At 39.2% G+C, this 17918-nt stretch overlaps 1 protein-coding gene across 2 annotated transcripts in view; it reads right to left on the bottom strand.

Annotated features, from left to right (window-relative positions):
• PRRG1 (proline rich and Gla domain 1) overlaps positions 1-17918 on the bottom strand; it is a 166949-nt gene that overhangs the window by 90609 nt on the left and 58422 nt on the right. For both annotated transcript variants that reach the window (XM_040266324.1, XM_040266326.1), the window contains exon 2: positions 6045-6094. In XM_040266324.1, coding sequence (XP_040122258.1) covers positions 6045-6094 — 50 coding nt within the window. The remainder of the gene's footprint in view (positions 1-6044; positions 6095-17918) is intronic.

The raw sequence follows: 17918 nt of genomic DNA, 5'->3' as shown, positions 1-17918 counted from the left end.
AAGAGGCTCTTTAGTTCTTCTTTGCTTTCTGCCAAAAGGGTGGTGTCATCTGCATATCTGAAGTTACTGGTATTTCTCCCAACAATCTTGATTCCAGCTTGAGTTGGAATCAATAATTTTATGTTAATTATTCTCCAAAAATATAACCTGTATGTCTGTTATCATTCAGCAATTCCTGATATTGTTTTCTGTACAACAAAGCAAAATAAAGCTGTTTGAAGATTCATGGGTAAATATTATTCTTATTTTATAAAAGAGAAGTAGGAACATCTTGTAGTTTGCTATTATTGAGAAGCCAAGATGAATTTCTTTCACAAGCTTTGTTATTAAGGTAAAGACGTGAAATTAGCCATCATAACTGCCTATTAAAAGTAATAAATACCATTAATTGCTGCTATAGTACTTAAAATATGCAGTAAGAGAATTGTGTTCTGACATAGAAAAACATCTGATGGAAAATAGGTATGACTAAAAATCAAATTCTAGTCAAGCTCTGTAACAAAAACAACCCTCAAATTTTTTAGCAAGAAAACTCCCAAAAAATTGCTTTGTGGAGAACTGAGACCTTTGTCATTTTATCATGAATGTACCAGTTATTCAGTGGCTGGGGGGTGGGGGAAGAGGATGAAAAGGTAGGATAAAGTTTTAATGTCTATCTGAAGATGACTACAGATACTTCTGGTACATAATATCTGGTAAGCCTAAACGTGCACCTTTGTAAAATTCTCATATTTTCTTTGTGAAAATGTTCATTCTCTACTAAAATCTTACACATAATTTATTTTATACATGCTGTTCTTTTTTTTGTAACAGCATCTTTCCTTGTTGACTACATACTGTTCTGGTGTTCCACAGTGTATTGTATTCTCTGTGTTATGAAAAACCACAGAGATAAAACCTATCGATCAAGCAGGGTGACTTTCACCATGGAACTGGTGTCTTAGGCCCCTTACTTTGGGGACCGCCCACTGTGTGTGGTCTACAGCAAGCTTCTGAGTTGAATTTCTTGTTACTTTAACTTGGTGACTGTCAATCAGTGCTGCTGCCTTTGAGTTACCATAGCCAGGGACCACTGCTGCTCAGAGGATTTTGATATTTGAGGCACTCCACTATGTGATACAGATGTTTTAGCTGTTACCATGAGGATGAACTTCCTTTAGCTGTTACCATAAATGAGGATGAACTTCAAATAACTTCATTTCTCCCAGCCATTTCTCCTTTCCTCTCCTCCCACCCCCACACCATACTGTGAGAACATAGTCTTAAGAAAATATTTTCTTTCACACCATAAGATAGTTCCTAAGTTTTTAATCAACTTTATACACAGCTGATGACTAGGGTGCTCAGAATACAGTATATTGGAAGAAAATGAAAACTGCCTATGACATAAGGAGACCTATGTTTGCCTTCTGACTCTTCATTCATAAACTGCAGACTTTAGATAAGACTTTCTCTCATGACTCTATGTTTTATACTACATAAAATGAAGATAATAATCCATATTTATACTACAGGGTTCTCTCACAACTCAAGTAAAATAATGGAGAAATATCTATGAGTTATGAACTCTACAGATACTTGTTAATACCAAAATAATTATATATTTGTAAGAATCATAAAAACTAAACCCTACTGAAATACCAAATCTCTATATGGTAAATGGAATTTCAATGCCACATACAATGGACACTGCTGATGGTCTACTGAGAAATGATTCACACAAGTCTGTTCTCATCCCCTCCACCATTTGTAGGACTATGAATTTTTCCATATCATATAAGCAAAAGAAGGATTCTTCTAACACATCTATAAATAATTTCTTCATCCAACATCAAAGAATACTAAAAGAAGTTGACCTCAATTTAATTTTTCATCTATACTGTATGGTTTCCCAGCTGTGTTCTTTGTTTTCATGGCTCCTTAATTAATGAGGCTAATGACATGTCTTTTTGGTATTTTCCTCTGCTGTTGCTTTGTATGACACATTGAGCTATGTTTGTGAGAACCTTTGCTAAAGCCAGTAAAAACTTCATTGTACATGGCCAGAAAAAAAAAAAAAAAAAAAGAGCACACAGTAGCATCTTTTTTTTCCCCTCACTAAAAGAGTCAGCAATTAACAAGTATAATCAGACAAACTAAAGTTTAGAGTGTCAAGGATAGATTCTTTACGATTCAGGATGTTAAGGATGTTTTCAAAGTGCTCACACAAATAGTCAAAATGCTACTATTACAAGCCGCCATGTGTTTGTAAAAGTAGCGTTTTTGGAAGTGCTTCTCTTATCTCATCTCTGGGTTGGAAACCTGTCCATCTTTGCAGATTACACTAACAAGCCCTATCCTTTAGCAAGAACTCCATTAACTGCCTGACTATTTAAACAGACACTTGCTGAGGCATCTTTTAAAGCAAGCATTTACTGATAATGATTTGATGACTATTCTAAAAAGGAAGAAGGGAAACAAGGAGGAGTATGTTGCCCTGTGTCAGTGCAGCTCTCTTCACTACAGGGCCATGATGAAAACCAAGAATCACAGCATTCTCCAAATCCACTTGAAGCTTGAAAGAAAGTGAAAATCAAACCATGATTCCAGTTACTCTGGAAGATTCTGTTGATAGTTGATGCTGGAGTTAGGACCTGGCATAGATTAGTTCTAGAACTTTGATCATTTAAAAAAAATGTATTCAGGTTTTAAAATTTTTCAAAACTATCAGAGATAGGTATCTTTTGTGAAGGTGGGGACAGAACCAGAATCCCTGAGGGAGTGCTGGAGAAAACACACAAAAGCTGACTTATCAAGGTTCAGGAAGATATTTTCCATCTATAATCCTTGGGGCTGCCTACCAGGGCCCAGACTGGTGTGGGGTAAGAAAGATGCGTAGAACACAAACAGAAGGAACCACTCTATCTCTAACACACCCTAGTCCCAGGCTTCCTGCCTACAGAGGCATCTGATCAAATAACTTCATTTTAACTACTGAATGACAGAACCAATGAAGATCTACATCTTCAACAAGGACAGCAATGAGCAGAGACCTCTGCATTCTTCCATTATACATTAGGGTTTTCAACATGCTTTCATATATATTCTCACATTATGCCAGCCACAGCCTTCTGAGGTTAACAGTGTGCTATGTTATTAATCCCACCACAGAGATGAACAGTCAAAGGCTTTGGCGTAGTCAATAAAGCCGAAGTAGATGTTTTTCTGGAACTCTCTTGCTATTTCAATGATGCAGCAGATGCTGGCAATTTGATCTCTGGTTCTTCTGCCTTTTTTAAATCCAGCTTGCATGTCTGGAAGTTCATGGTTCACATACTGTTGAAGCATGGGTTGGAGCATTTTGAGCATTACTTTGCTAGTGTGTGAGATGAGTGCAATGGCGTGGTAGTTTAAACATTGTTTGGCATTGCCCTTCATTGGGATTGGAATGAAACTGACCTTTTCCAGTCCTGTGGCCTATGCTACGTTTTCCAAATTTGCTGGCATATTGAGTGTAGCATTTTCACAGCATCATCTTTTAGGATTTGAAATAGCTCAGCTGCAATTCCATCACCTCCACTAGCTTTGTTTGTAGTGTTGTTTCCTAAGGCCCACTTGACTTCACATTCCAGGATGTCTGGCTCTAGGTGAGTGATCACACCATTGTGGTTATGAGTCATTAAGATCTTTTTTGTATAATTCTTCTGTGTATTCCTGCCACCTCTTCTTAATATCTTCAGCTTCTGTTAGGTCTATACCATTTCTGTCCTTTATTGTGCCCATCTTTGCATGAAATGTTCCCTTGGTATCTGTAATTTTCTTGGAGAGATCCCTAGTCTTTCCCATTCTATTGTTTTCTTCTATTTCTTTGCATTGATCACTGATGAATGCATTTTATCTCTTCTTTCTATTCTTTGGAACTCTGCATTCAAATGGGTATATCTTTCTTTTTCTCCTTTGCTTTTAGCTTCTTTTCTCAGCTATTTCTAAGGCCTCCTCAGACAACCATTTTGCCTTTTTGCATTTCTTTTTCTTGAGGATGGTCTTGATTACTGTCTCCTGTACAATGTCACAAACCTCCGTCCGTAGTTCCTCAGGCACTCTGTCTATCCCATCTAATCCCATGAATCTATTTGTCACTTCCACTGTATAAGCATAAGGGATTTGACTTAGGTCATACCTGAATGATCTAGTGGTTTTCCCTACTTTCTTCAATTTAAGTCTGAATTTTGCAATAATGAGTTCATGATCTGAGATACAGTCAGCTCCTGGTCTTGTGTTTGCTGACTGTACCAGACCACCAAAGCTGTATGCAGGTCAAGAAGCAACAGTTAGAACTGGACATGGAACAACACTGGTTCCAAATCGGGAAAGGAGTACATCAAGGCTGTATATTGTCACCCTGCTTATTTAACTTATATGCAGAGTACATCATGCAAAATTCCGGGCTGGATGAAACACAAGCTGGAATCAAGACTGCCGGGTGAAATATCAATAACCTCAGATATGCAGATGACACCACCCTTATGGCAGAAAGCGAAGAAGAACTAAAGAGCCTCTTGATGAAAGTGAAAGAAGAGAGTGAAAAAGCTGGCTTAAAACTCAACATTCAGAAAACTAAGATCATGGCATCTGGTCCCATCACTTCATGGCAAATAGACGGGGAAACAATAAAAATAGTGACAGATTTTATTTTGGGGGACTCCAAAATCACTGCAGATGGTGATTGCAGCCATAAAATGAGAAGATGCTTCCTCCTTGGAAGAAAAGCTATGACCAACCTAGACAGCATACTACAAAGCAGAGATATTACTTTGCCAACCAAGGTCCACCTAGTCAAAGTTATGGTTTTTCCAGTAGTCATGTATGGATGTAAGAGTTGGACTGTAAAGAAAGATGAGTGCCAAAGAATTGATGGTTTTGAACTGTGGTGTTGGAGAAGACTCTTGAGAGTCCCTTGGACTGTGAGGAGATCCAACCAGTCTATCCTAAAGGAAACCAGTTCTGAATATTCATTGGAAGGACTGATGCTGAAGCTGAAAGGCCAATACTTTGGCCACTTGATGTGAAGAACTAACTCATTGGAAAAGATCCTGATGCTGGGAAAGATTGAAGGTGGGAGGAGAAGGGGACGACAGAAGATGAGATGGTTGGATGGCATCATCAACTTGATGGGCATGAGTTTGAGTAAGCTCCGGGAGTTGGTGATGGACAGGGAAGCCTGGTGTGCTGCAGTCCATGGGGTCACAGAGTTGGACATGACTGAGCAACTGAACTGAACTGAACAGAGATGAACAAACAAGTTTAGAGCAATGACAGGAGTTAATCAAAACAATAGAGTTAGAACTTGAATTCAGGACTCTGACTCTCTGCCAAGTACTCTTCTCATTATAGTACCCAACATCAACTCTTCCTTTGAGGTCCTTCATAACATCAGATTTCATGACCTTTGTTGATTAGAATTTATCATCAAGTCACTGCAGTGGCTGGTCAACAAAGAAATAACCTTAAATTTGTTTGTTGTCAACTGCCCATATAACAGCCTTATGAGAAATGAAAAATGGACAAAAAGAATTCATCTAATGGGTCTTAATTCCAGTCTTTAACACTTTACAGGCAACCAAAGCCATTTAAGTCAATCTCATAGGTGATTTTTTTTCCTACTATCATTAGTTGCATAGTACAATCATATTTTTGTTTATGTTATTATCAATAAGGCCTTAGAAATCATTAGCAGCATATGGGTAACTTTGCTATGAGTTGTAAAGAAGCAGAGATTAGGGCAGGTTTATATAATATCAAGTTTGAGCCTTCTCTCCCTGTACTAAGAGATGTTCAGAAAAGAGCAGGTGTGGGGGGGCGTTGCGGGGGGGAAGACCCTTTCCAGTGAGCAACCTGTCTCTGCACGACACTGCTTCTGATAAAACCTTTCTAACACTAACCAGAAACACAATTTAGTTGTCCACAAAAGAAAAAAAAAACTTTGAGTTGCAAATCTAATTTCCTGTATATAGTGAATTACTGTAGAGAGAATCTAAATTATTTAAAAGTGAAGAGAGACTTACTTCCCATGTTTTCCTGTGGTCTCCGGTAGATCCTTGGATGATGAATCCCTCTGCAAAACACAGCACACACACAGTCAGATTCAAGTTCCATTAAAACTGATGTTGTCAACATGAGCATTTCATTTCAGTGCTTTCCAATCTTGCCCCCTTATATAAATAAAGCTGATATCTAACTTCAGAAGATGGAAACACTGTATTCTGGAACACATGGGCTCCATATCAGTTGGCTAAGACCTTGTTTATCTGGCATTAGTTTCTGCCCTTGCCAAATAAAAGTCATCAAATTGGTCACATGCCTCTTTCATAGGAAAGCAGGGATATCAACAAAAAAAAAGGTGGACAAAAATGCCAAAAGGCTCAATTTTAATAACAAGGCTAGAGTGTTATCCCTGTCTATCCCTGGTTTCTCTTCAGTGTCACTCTGACAAATCCAATACCCTTTAGAGTGTAACATTTTCCTGAATGGTGTCAAACAGCAGTACCTCTAATCAAATTATCCCTCTGGCAAAGCAGCCCACAGAATTACTACCAGTAAACAGCATGAATCAATAATAACTATGAGCTACTGACAACAGAAACTTTGGAGGAGAAAAATACATACTGCAAATGCAGGTATGCATGGAGGAGCAGCAATTCTGTTTCTTTAGGAAAATACACACAGAGAAGCTAATTTATACCACAATGGCTTCATTTTCTTACAGGGTTTAATCACAAAACTACCACACATTTACTGTTCACTTGTCAAATTCCCAATATGGAGCTAAGCACCAGAGAGGCACAATTCTAAGACGTAATCACTATGTTAAGGAATATATAACCTGCTTAAGTCAAACATATAGAGGAGAGTAATGTCATCAACCTGGCCACATAGATCATTCCCAATTTCAGTTCCCCTCACAAGAAGATTCACTAGCAACTATGCACAGAAAATGTGCATATACCCATTGTGAAGATGCTAGGCTGAAGCACCCTGCTGGACAACAGAGACTGAGCAGGACCACATGAGAAGGGTGAATGGACTGGATCCACCCTGACCACATCATGCTCCTCCCTGGAGGGAGGAGAGGAATATGGATTCCATACTGGGAAAAGAGAGCCAAAGGTGGGCATCCAGCTCCCCTACCATATAGGACACTTCCCAGGAGGCCCACTCAGGTCTTGCCTTATGGAGATCACTGGAGCAATCTGCTGCTTGACTACTGGGAATTGGAAAGAGATGGAGAAGGGAGTGGGGCTCAAAGCAAACAATGCTCAGGCCTTGGCAAATGGCATTTCTGCTCATATCCATGTCTTAGCAAAGATCGTGGCCAGCAGATCTGGCCATTTGCAGAGCTAAGCAGGTGGCCCCTTCTGACTAGAGAGCTCAGGTGGTAGTTCTACTTGATCTGGATCTATGATCAGTGGAGCCTCTTCTACCACCCAGCCCATGAAGGCAAGCAAATGCCTAGTCCTGCTGAAGTGCTGAGCATACCCTCCAGTTTCTCCTTCCAGGAAGCCTGGCTGGGGAACCAGAGCAGCCATAAACTCATCTTACAGCCCCGACTGGTCAGACAGCCAAGCTAGTAGTCCTGACCAATTGCTGAGTATAACCACTGGCCCCGCAAAACCAGGGAGCTGGAACAGGGACCCTGGGCAACAGGAGAACCCAGCCTATGGTACTGCTAGAGAGGCAGAGCAGAGCCTACACTCCCAACTCAGCCATGGAGCCTAGCCCTACAACCCTGATAAGCAGAGGAGCCGAGCCTATGGCCCTGCTCACTTGCTGGAAACAGCCTGTGGTCTTGCCCATGCAGGAAGCCCAGATAGTAATCTTGTCCAATGAAGAAGGGTACCTTTCGCTCCCACCCAACAAGGAAGCTCAGCAGCATGCAGCCTTGTTCAACTTCATGGCAGTGTCTATGGCCCCACCTAATCCTGAAACACAACCTGAAGCCATGTGAAAACACTCTGTCCTGCCCAGGGCCCTGCTTAAACATAAAATCCAGCCAGCAATACCATTGGGTTGTGGAGTGCAGTCTGAGATCCCACACAACAAGGCGTGACTGCTGAACCAACCCATAGTCCTGCTCAATCATGGAATTGAACCAGTGGCACCACCCTACCAACAAACACAGTCTGGGACCTTACCCAACTGGAGGTGATATCAGAACTCAGATAGTGGTCCCATCTCACTGCTGAGCAAAACCAGTAGCCCCACCCAAACAGGGAGATGGTCACCTAGTAGTTCTGCTTGAACTTGGAGCCCAGCCAATAGGCCTAACCAACAGTGGAGCCCAGTCAGTGGCATTTCCCCCAACCTCAGAGCATAGGCAATGGCCTCACCCAATGAGACTCCAAGTGCAAGCCCTACTGACTGTGGAAGCTACCAGCTGACATGCAGCTGAAAGCTATCATGAGTGGTGAAGGTCTTTCTCTACAGAAGTGAACCTGTAAAGTCTGGAGGAGGAGACTGCTTAAACAAATGCACAGACACCAATGCAAGGAATCACAAAACAAACAGGTAAACATGACATCACCAAAAGAAACTAAAAGTTACAACAACTGACCCTAATGAAGCAGAGGTCTATAAGCTGTCTGAAAAAGAATTCAGAAAAAATCCTCTTAAAGAACTTTCAGTGAACTACAAGTACACATTGACAACTAAAGAAAATCAGGACAATAGTACATGAACAAAACAAAAAGTTAAAGAAGTAAACAGAAACCATAAAAGAAAACCAGGATCTTTGGGGGGTTGATGGAAGTATCCACTGTTTTTTTTTTAACTTTTTATTTTGTATTGGGGTATAGCTGATTAACAAACAATGTTGTGATAGTTTCAATGAACAGCAAAGGAATACAGCCATACATACACATGTATCCATTCTTCCACAAACTCCCCTCCCATCCAGGCTGCCACATAACATTGAGGAGAGTTCCATATCCTATACAGTAGGTCCTGGTTGGTTATCCATTTTAAATCTAGTAATGTGTACATGTCCATCCCAAACTCCTTAACTATCCCTCCCTCCTTTCCTTCCCCCCAACCATAAGTTCGTTCTCTAAGTCTGTGAGTCTCCTTCTGAAAAACAGAAATCTTAGAGCTGAGGAATACAATAACTGAAGAATTCAATAGAATAAAATGGTAATATCTAGCAACAATTACTTTAAATGTAAATGGGTTAAATTCTCCAATCAAAAACAGCTGAGTGGATAAAAAACAAGATTTCAATGATATGCTGTCTACAAGAGATTCACTTTACTTTTAAGGACACATACAAGATGAAGTGAAGGGATGGAAATAGATATTCCAAGCAAGTAGAAACCAAAAGAAAACAGGGATAACTATATTTAGATCAGACAAGGTAGACTTTAAGCTAAATATGGTCATGAGAGACAAAGAAGGCCATTATATAAAGAAAAAGGAGTCAATTTCATCAAGAAGATATAACAACTGTAAATGCTTATGCACCCAATGTTAGATGCACTTAAATATATAAAGCAAGTACTACTACAAAATGAGAAACAAACAGCAATACAGTAACATGTGCTGACTTTAATATCCCACTCTCAACAATGGATGTATCATCCAAATAAAGAATCAATCAGGAAACAGTGGATTTTATCTATACTACAGACTAAATAGATCAGACAGACAGAGAGAGAGCATTCTATCCAACAGTAGCAGAATACACATTTTTCTCAAGAATAGAGAAACTTTTTCTAGGATTGATCATATGGTAGGCCAAAAAATAAGTTTCAACAAATTCAAGAAGGCAGAGATTATATCAAGCATCTTTTACAAACATAATGTTATGAAGTTAGTAATCAATAACTAGAGGAAAGTAAGAAAAATTTTAAGTACATGGAAATTAAACAACATCTTCCTGACGAACCAATGGACCAAAGAATAGAAATCACAAGGTAAATAAAACAAATCTTGAGACATACAAAAACTGAAATACAATACAAGAAAACCCATCAGATGCAACAAAAGTAGTTCTAAAAAGTTTATAGTGGTAAATTTATAAAAGAAAAAAAATCTCAAGAGAACAACCGAACTTTAGCCATAAACAAATTAGTAAAAGAAGAACAAACTAAGCCCAGAATTAGTAGAGGAATTAAATGCTAACTATTAGAGCAGAAATAAATAAAATAAAGAATAGGAAAGCAACAGAAAAGATTAACAAAACTAAAAGCTGGTTCCTTGAAAAGATGAACAAAACTGACAAATTTTTAGCTAGATCAATAAAAAAAAATGAAGATCCAAATAAATACAAAGGATCATGGGACTACTATGAACAATTACCCACCAACAAATTAAACAGCCTAGAAGTACTAGCATAAAAAAAAGACAAATAGACCAAAAAAAAAAAAACCAGAATCCTGAGTCCAGAAATAAATCCAAGCATATAAAATCAACCAATATTTGACAAGGGAGCCAAAAACCCTCAATAGGGGAAAAGCAGTCTCTTTAACAAATGATTCTCGGAAAACTAGATATTCACATTAAAAATAATTGAAAATGGACCTCCTCCCTTACACCATGGACAAAAATTAACTTTAAATAAACTAAAGACTTAAATGTAAGACTTGAACTCATAAAAAGTCCTAGAAAAAAACAAAGGGGGAAGAAAAGAAAACAAAGGGGAAAAAACAGGCCAAAAAATCACAAATTAATGAGACTACATCAATCTAAGAAGCTTCTGTATAGAAAAGAAATGATCAACAAAATGAAAAGGCAACCAAAGGGATGGGAGAGTTTATTTGCAAACCACATATCCAACAAAGGGTTAATATTCAAAATATACAATGAACTTATACAACTCAACAGCAGAAAACAATCAAAGTTTAAAATGGGCAATGGATCTAAATAAACATCTTTGAAAAGAAAATACAAAAAAAAAAAAGAAAATACACAAATGGCCAACAGGTACATGAAAAGGTGTTCAAATCACTAATCCTGCTGCTGCTGGTGCTGCTAAGTCACTTCAGTCATGTCCGACTCTGTGCGACCCCATAGATGGCGGCCCACCAGGCTCCCCCATCCCTGGGATTCTCTAGGCAAGAACACTGGAGTGGGTTGCCATTTCCTTCTCCAATGTATGAAAGTGAAAAGTCAAAGTGAAGTCTCTCAGTCGTGTCCGACTCTTCGCGACCCCATGGACTGCAGCCTACCAGGCTCCTCCATCCATGGGATATTCCAGGCAAGAGTACTGGAGTGGGGTGCCATTGCCTTCTCCATTACTAATCCTGAGAGAAATGCATATCAAACCACAATGAGGGGTGGGGGAGTTGGTTCAAGAGGGAGGGGACATATGTATACTTATGGCTGATTCACGTTGTTGTATGGCAGAAGTCAACACAATATTGTACATTACAAAAATACAATGGAACATCACACCTCACACCTGTTACTATGCCTACTTACAGAAAGATGAGAGATAACAAATGCTAGTGAGAATATGGAGAAAAGGGAACCCTTGGACACTGCTAATGCAAATTTAACCTCGTATAGCCACTGGAGAAAGGAGTATGGAAGTTCATCAAGAAAATAAAAAACAGCAATAACATGTGATCCAGCAATTCCTCTTTGGGGTATATAGGTGAAGGAAAAGAAATCACTATCTTGAAGAGATTTCTGCACCACCATGTTCACTGCAGCATCATTTATAATAGTTGAGACATGGAAATACCTAAATGTCTACAAACAGGTGAAGAGATAAAGAAATGCATGTGCAAGCACACACACAGTAATATTATTAGTCATAAGAAAGGGAATTCTAACATCTGTGACAACATGGATGAATCTTTGAGAGCATTAGGCTAAGTGAAATAAGGCAGACCCCAAAAAACAAATACTGTACAATCTCACTTCTGTGTAGAATCTGAAAAAAAAAAAAAAACTTACAAAAATAGAGAGTAGAATGGTGGTGGCAAGGGGTGGGGGCAGGGGTAGTGGTAAGAGTGGGTGAAGATGGTCAAAAGGTACAAACTTCCAATTTTAAGATGAGTAATTTCTGGGGACGTAATATACAGTATGATGATTACAGTTATCAATACTTACTGTATATTTGAAAAATGCTAAGCAAGTAGACCTTAAAAGTTCTCAATACATCACACAAAAAAATTCTAACTATGTGAGGTGACGGATCAGCTAACTAACCTTTATTGTGGCTATCATTTCACAATATATTTATGAATCAAATCATCACATTGTACAACTTTAACTTATACAATGTTATATATCAATTATATCTCAAAGCTGGGAAAGAAAGAAAGTGTATATGAAATAGGGACACTCAGGGAATAAATACGTGACTAAAACCTGATAACTAGTTGTACAACACTGGAAAATTATTTCTATCTCAAGTTCCTTGCAAAAGGAAGGGGCAGAATTAGATGAATGTTTCCCAAGTTGATGTCCACAGGATGTTAAAAGGTACATTATTCAAAAACAAGGCTCTGATCAAATAAATGGAAGAAACACTATCTTAAGGTTAAATGGGTTTATTATAAAACTTTTCAGAGCCTTAAAAATGCTAATAAGCAATGTGACAAAAGTATACTCTCTCCATGTACTTGGCTATACAATCCTTTTCGTAAGCAATCAGTATTTCTTAGGAGTTCTATTCTTGTGAGCTCAGTTTGGGAACCCACAGAAGATAACTGCTAAAACCTCTTGCAGCTCTGAGATTTCATTACTATCTAACAAGGCATTAATTGTACAGAACAAAAGTAACAGTGAATCCAGAAAGAAGTCAAGGGGGAGTATTTTGGAGCCAAAAGGAAATTGAGAAACCATCTAATGATTTTTCCTCACCCCACCTTTTACTTAAAGCATCAGATCACGCTCACAAAATCTTATGCAGAACACTAATATATACAATGGGTTAGGGCCAAAGTCTTCAGGGTGAATTGAGGTAGAGGGCTGTAGTCCCACTTACTGGGATTTCTCCTTGATGGAGCCTAGAAACTTCATCGGCAAGCAGAGGTTAGTGAGCCCTGACCCTTCTGATTAGCTACTCTGAGAAGGCTTTGGGAAAGAGCTGAACTCTCCTACATATTCACAGGAAGGTCCTTCACCCTTCCCAGTATCAACTCAATTTTAAGTCCTCCTTAAAGGACTCCTTTAAGTCGGACACATAAAATAAGCATTATGTAAAGAGAATCACAAAACTTTTCTCACTCTAGAAAAAACCACATGACGGTAAATACACTAAAATGCAACCCCTGTAGAGACGAGAAGCTATTCAAGTGTTAAGCCGGGGAGTCACATGGCTACACTTGGATTTCAAGAAGTTCTGAGTGGCGGTAGTAGGGAAAAGAGGAGATTTGACTGGCGAGACTTCTTGTACTTTATTTCCTGTTTGTTCTTTAATATTTAATAGTCTTTTTGCAAAGAATCAAGCCATTCTCAGTTGTGTTCGGGGAACCACAAAAGGCTTTGAGGCCTAAGCTAGGACTTTCAAGAGGACTGGCCTCTCCAGAAGTCAACACGGTGGAAAGAACAGGTTTCAGAGGCAACTCTCTTCCAGGGGAAGATGAAACCAAGGAGGTAACTGTCAGTTGACTCACCTAGTGTTCCAGCAATAAACTTCCAAAGACCCGAACTTTGTTTTAAAGAAGACAATTTCCTGACAGAGGTATGGAGTTTACCACCTACTGACAATAAACCCTGGATTCCCCCAGTCCCAGGTTACTACGCTGCTTCTCCTGTTGCCAGGGTTAAGCTAATTTCTTAAAGTAATGGCAACATACTTAAAAACAACAACAGAGCAGCTTTTAGCCAGACATTAACAAATCTAAATAAAAATCACTGTTCCATGGGTTTACCCAGCCTGGTATTAAACATTCTCGACAAGCAGGTTCCACCTTCATTAGCAGTCACCCTACATTCCAGCCAAACCGGCCTCTACTCATCCCAAAAGTATGCTTTAAACCGTTGCAATTCTATGCCTCTGTTCTTCTCTGCATTATCCATACCTACTAAAATCCCATTCATCCCTTACTATTGGTAGTGAAGCCTTTCCTCATTCCACGAACAGGAAGTCATCTCTTTTCCTTTGAACTAAGACAATGTGGAACTTAGGTGCTATCTTGTACAGATGTGCATACAGTGTCCATCAGACTACACTTTTCAGAGGGTAAGTGATTTGTCTTCTACGTCTGTGTCTAGGTTGTGCAGGACACCAGATCACTCCCAATGAGAGCTCTAGTGGCCACACTTAGAGGAGGCTCTCATACCAAGTATGCTCAGGACACTCTTTTTGCCTAAGTTTTCCTTAGTATATAGATCAATGAATCATACTTCAGTCACTTACATACCACCTTAGTTGATTTACTGATTTTTGCTAAATGCATTTATTGTCTTCACTTCAGGTTTCCTTCAATGAAGTCATTTTTTTAAACTTCACCATTCACTTTAGCCTTATCCTGTAAAATACTATGTGAAATCACGAATTCAATGTTATCTTTTTCTAATGCATATAAAAATACATAACTGTTAAAGTTCAAAAACTTTTTCAAGGTTTGCTCTAGTCATTTTGTTTACTTTGTGGAACACTGTTCATTCCTATCTTCAGTCAGTTAAAAAAATAATGGGGGTCTTTTACTTGCCAGGTGCTATTCTACTCTTTAAAAGGGCAGTTGTTCTCAACTGAAGGTAATTTTCTCCCCAAGAGACGTTCGGCATTATCTACAGATATTTGAGAGGCTGGCGCGGTGGTAAAGAATTCACCTGCCAATGCAGGAGAAACAGGTTTGATCCCTGGGTTGGGAAGATCCCTTGGAGGAGGAAATGGCAACCCACTCCAGTATTCTTGCCTGAAAAATCTCATGGACAGAGGAGCCTCATGGGCTACAGTCCTTGGGGCTGCAAAGAGTCAGACACAACTGAGCGCACACACACATGAAAGATATTTTTGCTTGTCAAAACTGGGGAGGGATGCTACTCACATTTCAGGGGTTGAGGCCAAGGATACTGCTAAACATTCCACAGTTTCCAGAACAGTCCCCAACAATACAGAATTATCTGATCCAAAATGTCAACAATATCCACGTTAAGAAACCCTGCTTCAGAGAAACATGGCAAATGAAAGACACATTATCTGCTTTTCTGGAGCTTACAGTCCAGTAACAACGTTACAGATGCTACTACTTTCTTCTTGTACATCCAAGTAAGATTCATTAAGTCTATAGTTTTCAGGATTTCTTCTCTGTGGTATTAATTTCTTGTATCAGGCAGGTATTCTGGCACTGAGCAAATTTCCAGAACTGTGGCCTCTTAAATAATGGCAGGTTTCACACATTCCTGACAAGGGTTCCACCACCAAGTCAGAGTGTGAGCTTTGCCGCCATGTGTCCCAGGGTTTGAGACTGCCCTGCCAATTACTAGCTATGTGGCCTTGCGCAAGTGATTTAACGTCTCCAAGCCTCCGTTTTTTCATCCATAATGCAATTATTATTGGTAGTCCTAATTTCACAGACTTTGAGGGAAGATTAAATGAGAACAGTTCAATGTAACAACAAATAAACAGTGAACAGGACCTGTGAGGAGGGTAACAAAGATTTTCATTCCCCTAAATGTCTTGGTTCAGGGTAGTTCTGGTGGTTGATCTGGTTCAATACATTCAGTTTAGTTCAGTCGCTCAGTCGTGTCCAGCTCTTTGCGACCCCATGGACTGCAGCACACCAGGCTTCCCTGTCCATCACCAACTCCAGGAGTTTACTCAAACTCATGTCCATCATGTCGGTGATGCCATCTAATCATCTCATCCTCTGTTGTCCCCTTCTCCTCCTGCCCCCAATCCCTCCCAGCACCAGGGTCTTTTCCAATGAGTCAACTGTTCGCATGAGGTGGCCAAAGTATTGGAGTTGCAACTTCAACATCAGTCCTTCCAATGAATATTCAGGACTGAAGTCCTTTAGAATGGACTGGTTGGAGCTCCTTGTAGTCCAAGGGACTCTCAAAAATCTTCTCCAACATCACAGTTCAAAAGCATCAATTCTTTGGCGCTCAGCTTTCTTCACAGTCCAACTCTCGCATCCATAGACGACTACTGGAAAAACCATAGCCTTGACTAGACAGATCTTTGTTGGCAAAGTAATTATTAAGTGTAAATATTACTACTTAAGACAGAGAGTAGAATACTATATATTTAATGAGCTGATTTTTTTTTATTTGATTTTAAAGTTTTAGCATCAGTTGCATGTCCTATTTAAGTTTGGAATGTGTGCCCTCAGTTTTTTATGAGCTTCCTTTGCCATTTTTGCTGTCCTTAAATGTGCTTGTGCCTCTTTTCCCAAGCTTCCAGTGACAATCAGACCCTGGAAACTCCTAATCCTGGTAGCGATTCTTCTTTCAGTAATCCTCTGAGATTCGATTATGTCTAGCTCTTTATTAGTTCTGAAACACTGAAGGGTACATTTGAATTTGTAGAGAAGCACTTTGATGACGGTTTTATTTTCGAGCCACATGGCTCTCTCATGGCTGATTAGGTAGGTCCATCACTTCCCTGTCCTCCTCTGTGGAGAACTCAGATACTTGCATTAATTTCTGGACATCCTGCTAAAGGCTGTGCCAGTCCTAGTCTCCTGCTCTTCCCCAAGCCTGAAAGTCCTTTCGATTTTGAAGAGAAAGTGGGCCTAAGGGCCCTGTGGCATACTCTAGAGTTGAGAGGAAATCCATTGTCTCTTTGTGATGTCTCTTAAAGCCCCAGCTCTCTTTAGCTGCTGAAGGGCCTTCTGTAAGAGGTGAGTTTACTGCACTGGGTTCCTCAGAGCTTCCCCTCTGCATCTTCTCCACTTCCACATCCTCCAAATAATAAAGACTCTACTGGTATATGTTGTATATCTTCAACAGTAAAGCCATTCCACATATATCATCTCATGAGTGCTCACAACAATAACTTTTGATAAGTGATAAAACTAACTTTCAAAGAAATTGACTCATGCATGTTGACATTATCAGTAAGGAGGAGAGTCCCAGGATTGTTTTTAGTTCATCAACACATTTACATCAATTTGGTACACTTTCATACATGTACAGCTCAAAAACTTCACAAACACACCTGCTCTAACTGGCATCCAGATTAAAATTTGGAACACACTCCACAGGATTTTAACTGAGGGGTCCTGACACCAAGTCCAGTGCTCTTTAAAATCATACCTGTAAATCATACACGTAGGCATATAACATATTTTTAGTTACTGCTTCTAAATGTCAGAATTTTGCTAAGCACTGCAGAAATGATGGTATATAAGACAGATTTGATCCCTGCCCTAATATAGCTTAGAGTCTATAGGGGGTCATAATAATTTATTTTTTAAAAGACCATACATAAAGGAGCTTAAGGTATTAGAAGAACTTTTAAAAAGTTCAGTATGGCTTCGGCATGCCAAGAAAGAGAGAAGAGGTTAGAGAAAGAAACAGTTGAATCATAGAAGGCTTCACTGCCTGAAAAAGAGTTTGGATTCTAAATGTTGTAGAAGAGTGCCAAACAATGCCCCTTCTTCATAAAACAGCCTCTTCCCAAAGAGCTGGCCGAATTCTTCAACTGCTCCAACCTTTGGGTACTTACGCCACACCATTCACTTCACTAGGCCCATTAACCTCAATGTATAACTAAAATAACTGACATAAAGGCTTAAGATATATATTTTAATATGTATATATTAAGTACTAATATAGTAATTATAAAATTCTAAATCATGATATAAAATAATGTTAAAATTTATATGTGTATATAATATATATTTATAAATGCTGTTCCTCCCAATGATATACACAAAGCAGCAGCATCAAATGTGCTATCAGATATTGCTGCATTACCTGGATACTCATCTTTTAAAATGTGGAGAGCAAAGTGAAGCAAGTTTACAGATGAAGAAAGGACA

Source organism: Oryx dammah, unplaced genomic scaffold (genome assembly GCF_014754425.2).
Source record: "Oryx dammah isolate SB20612 unplaced genomic scaffold, SCBI_Odam_1.1 HiC_scaffold_23, whole genome shotgun sequence".
In the NCBI taxonomy this organism is placed as follows: Eukaryota; Metazoa; Chordata; class Mammalia; order Artiodactyla; family Bovidae; genus Oryx; species Oryx dammah.
The sequence above is the reverse complement of the archived record's forward strand: the minus strand, read 5'-3'. Positions and strand labels throughout refer to the sequence as shown.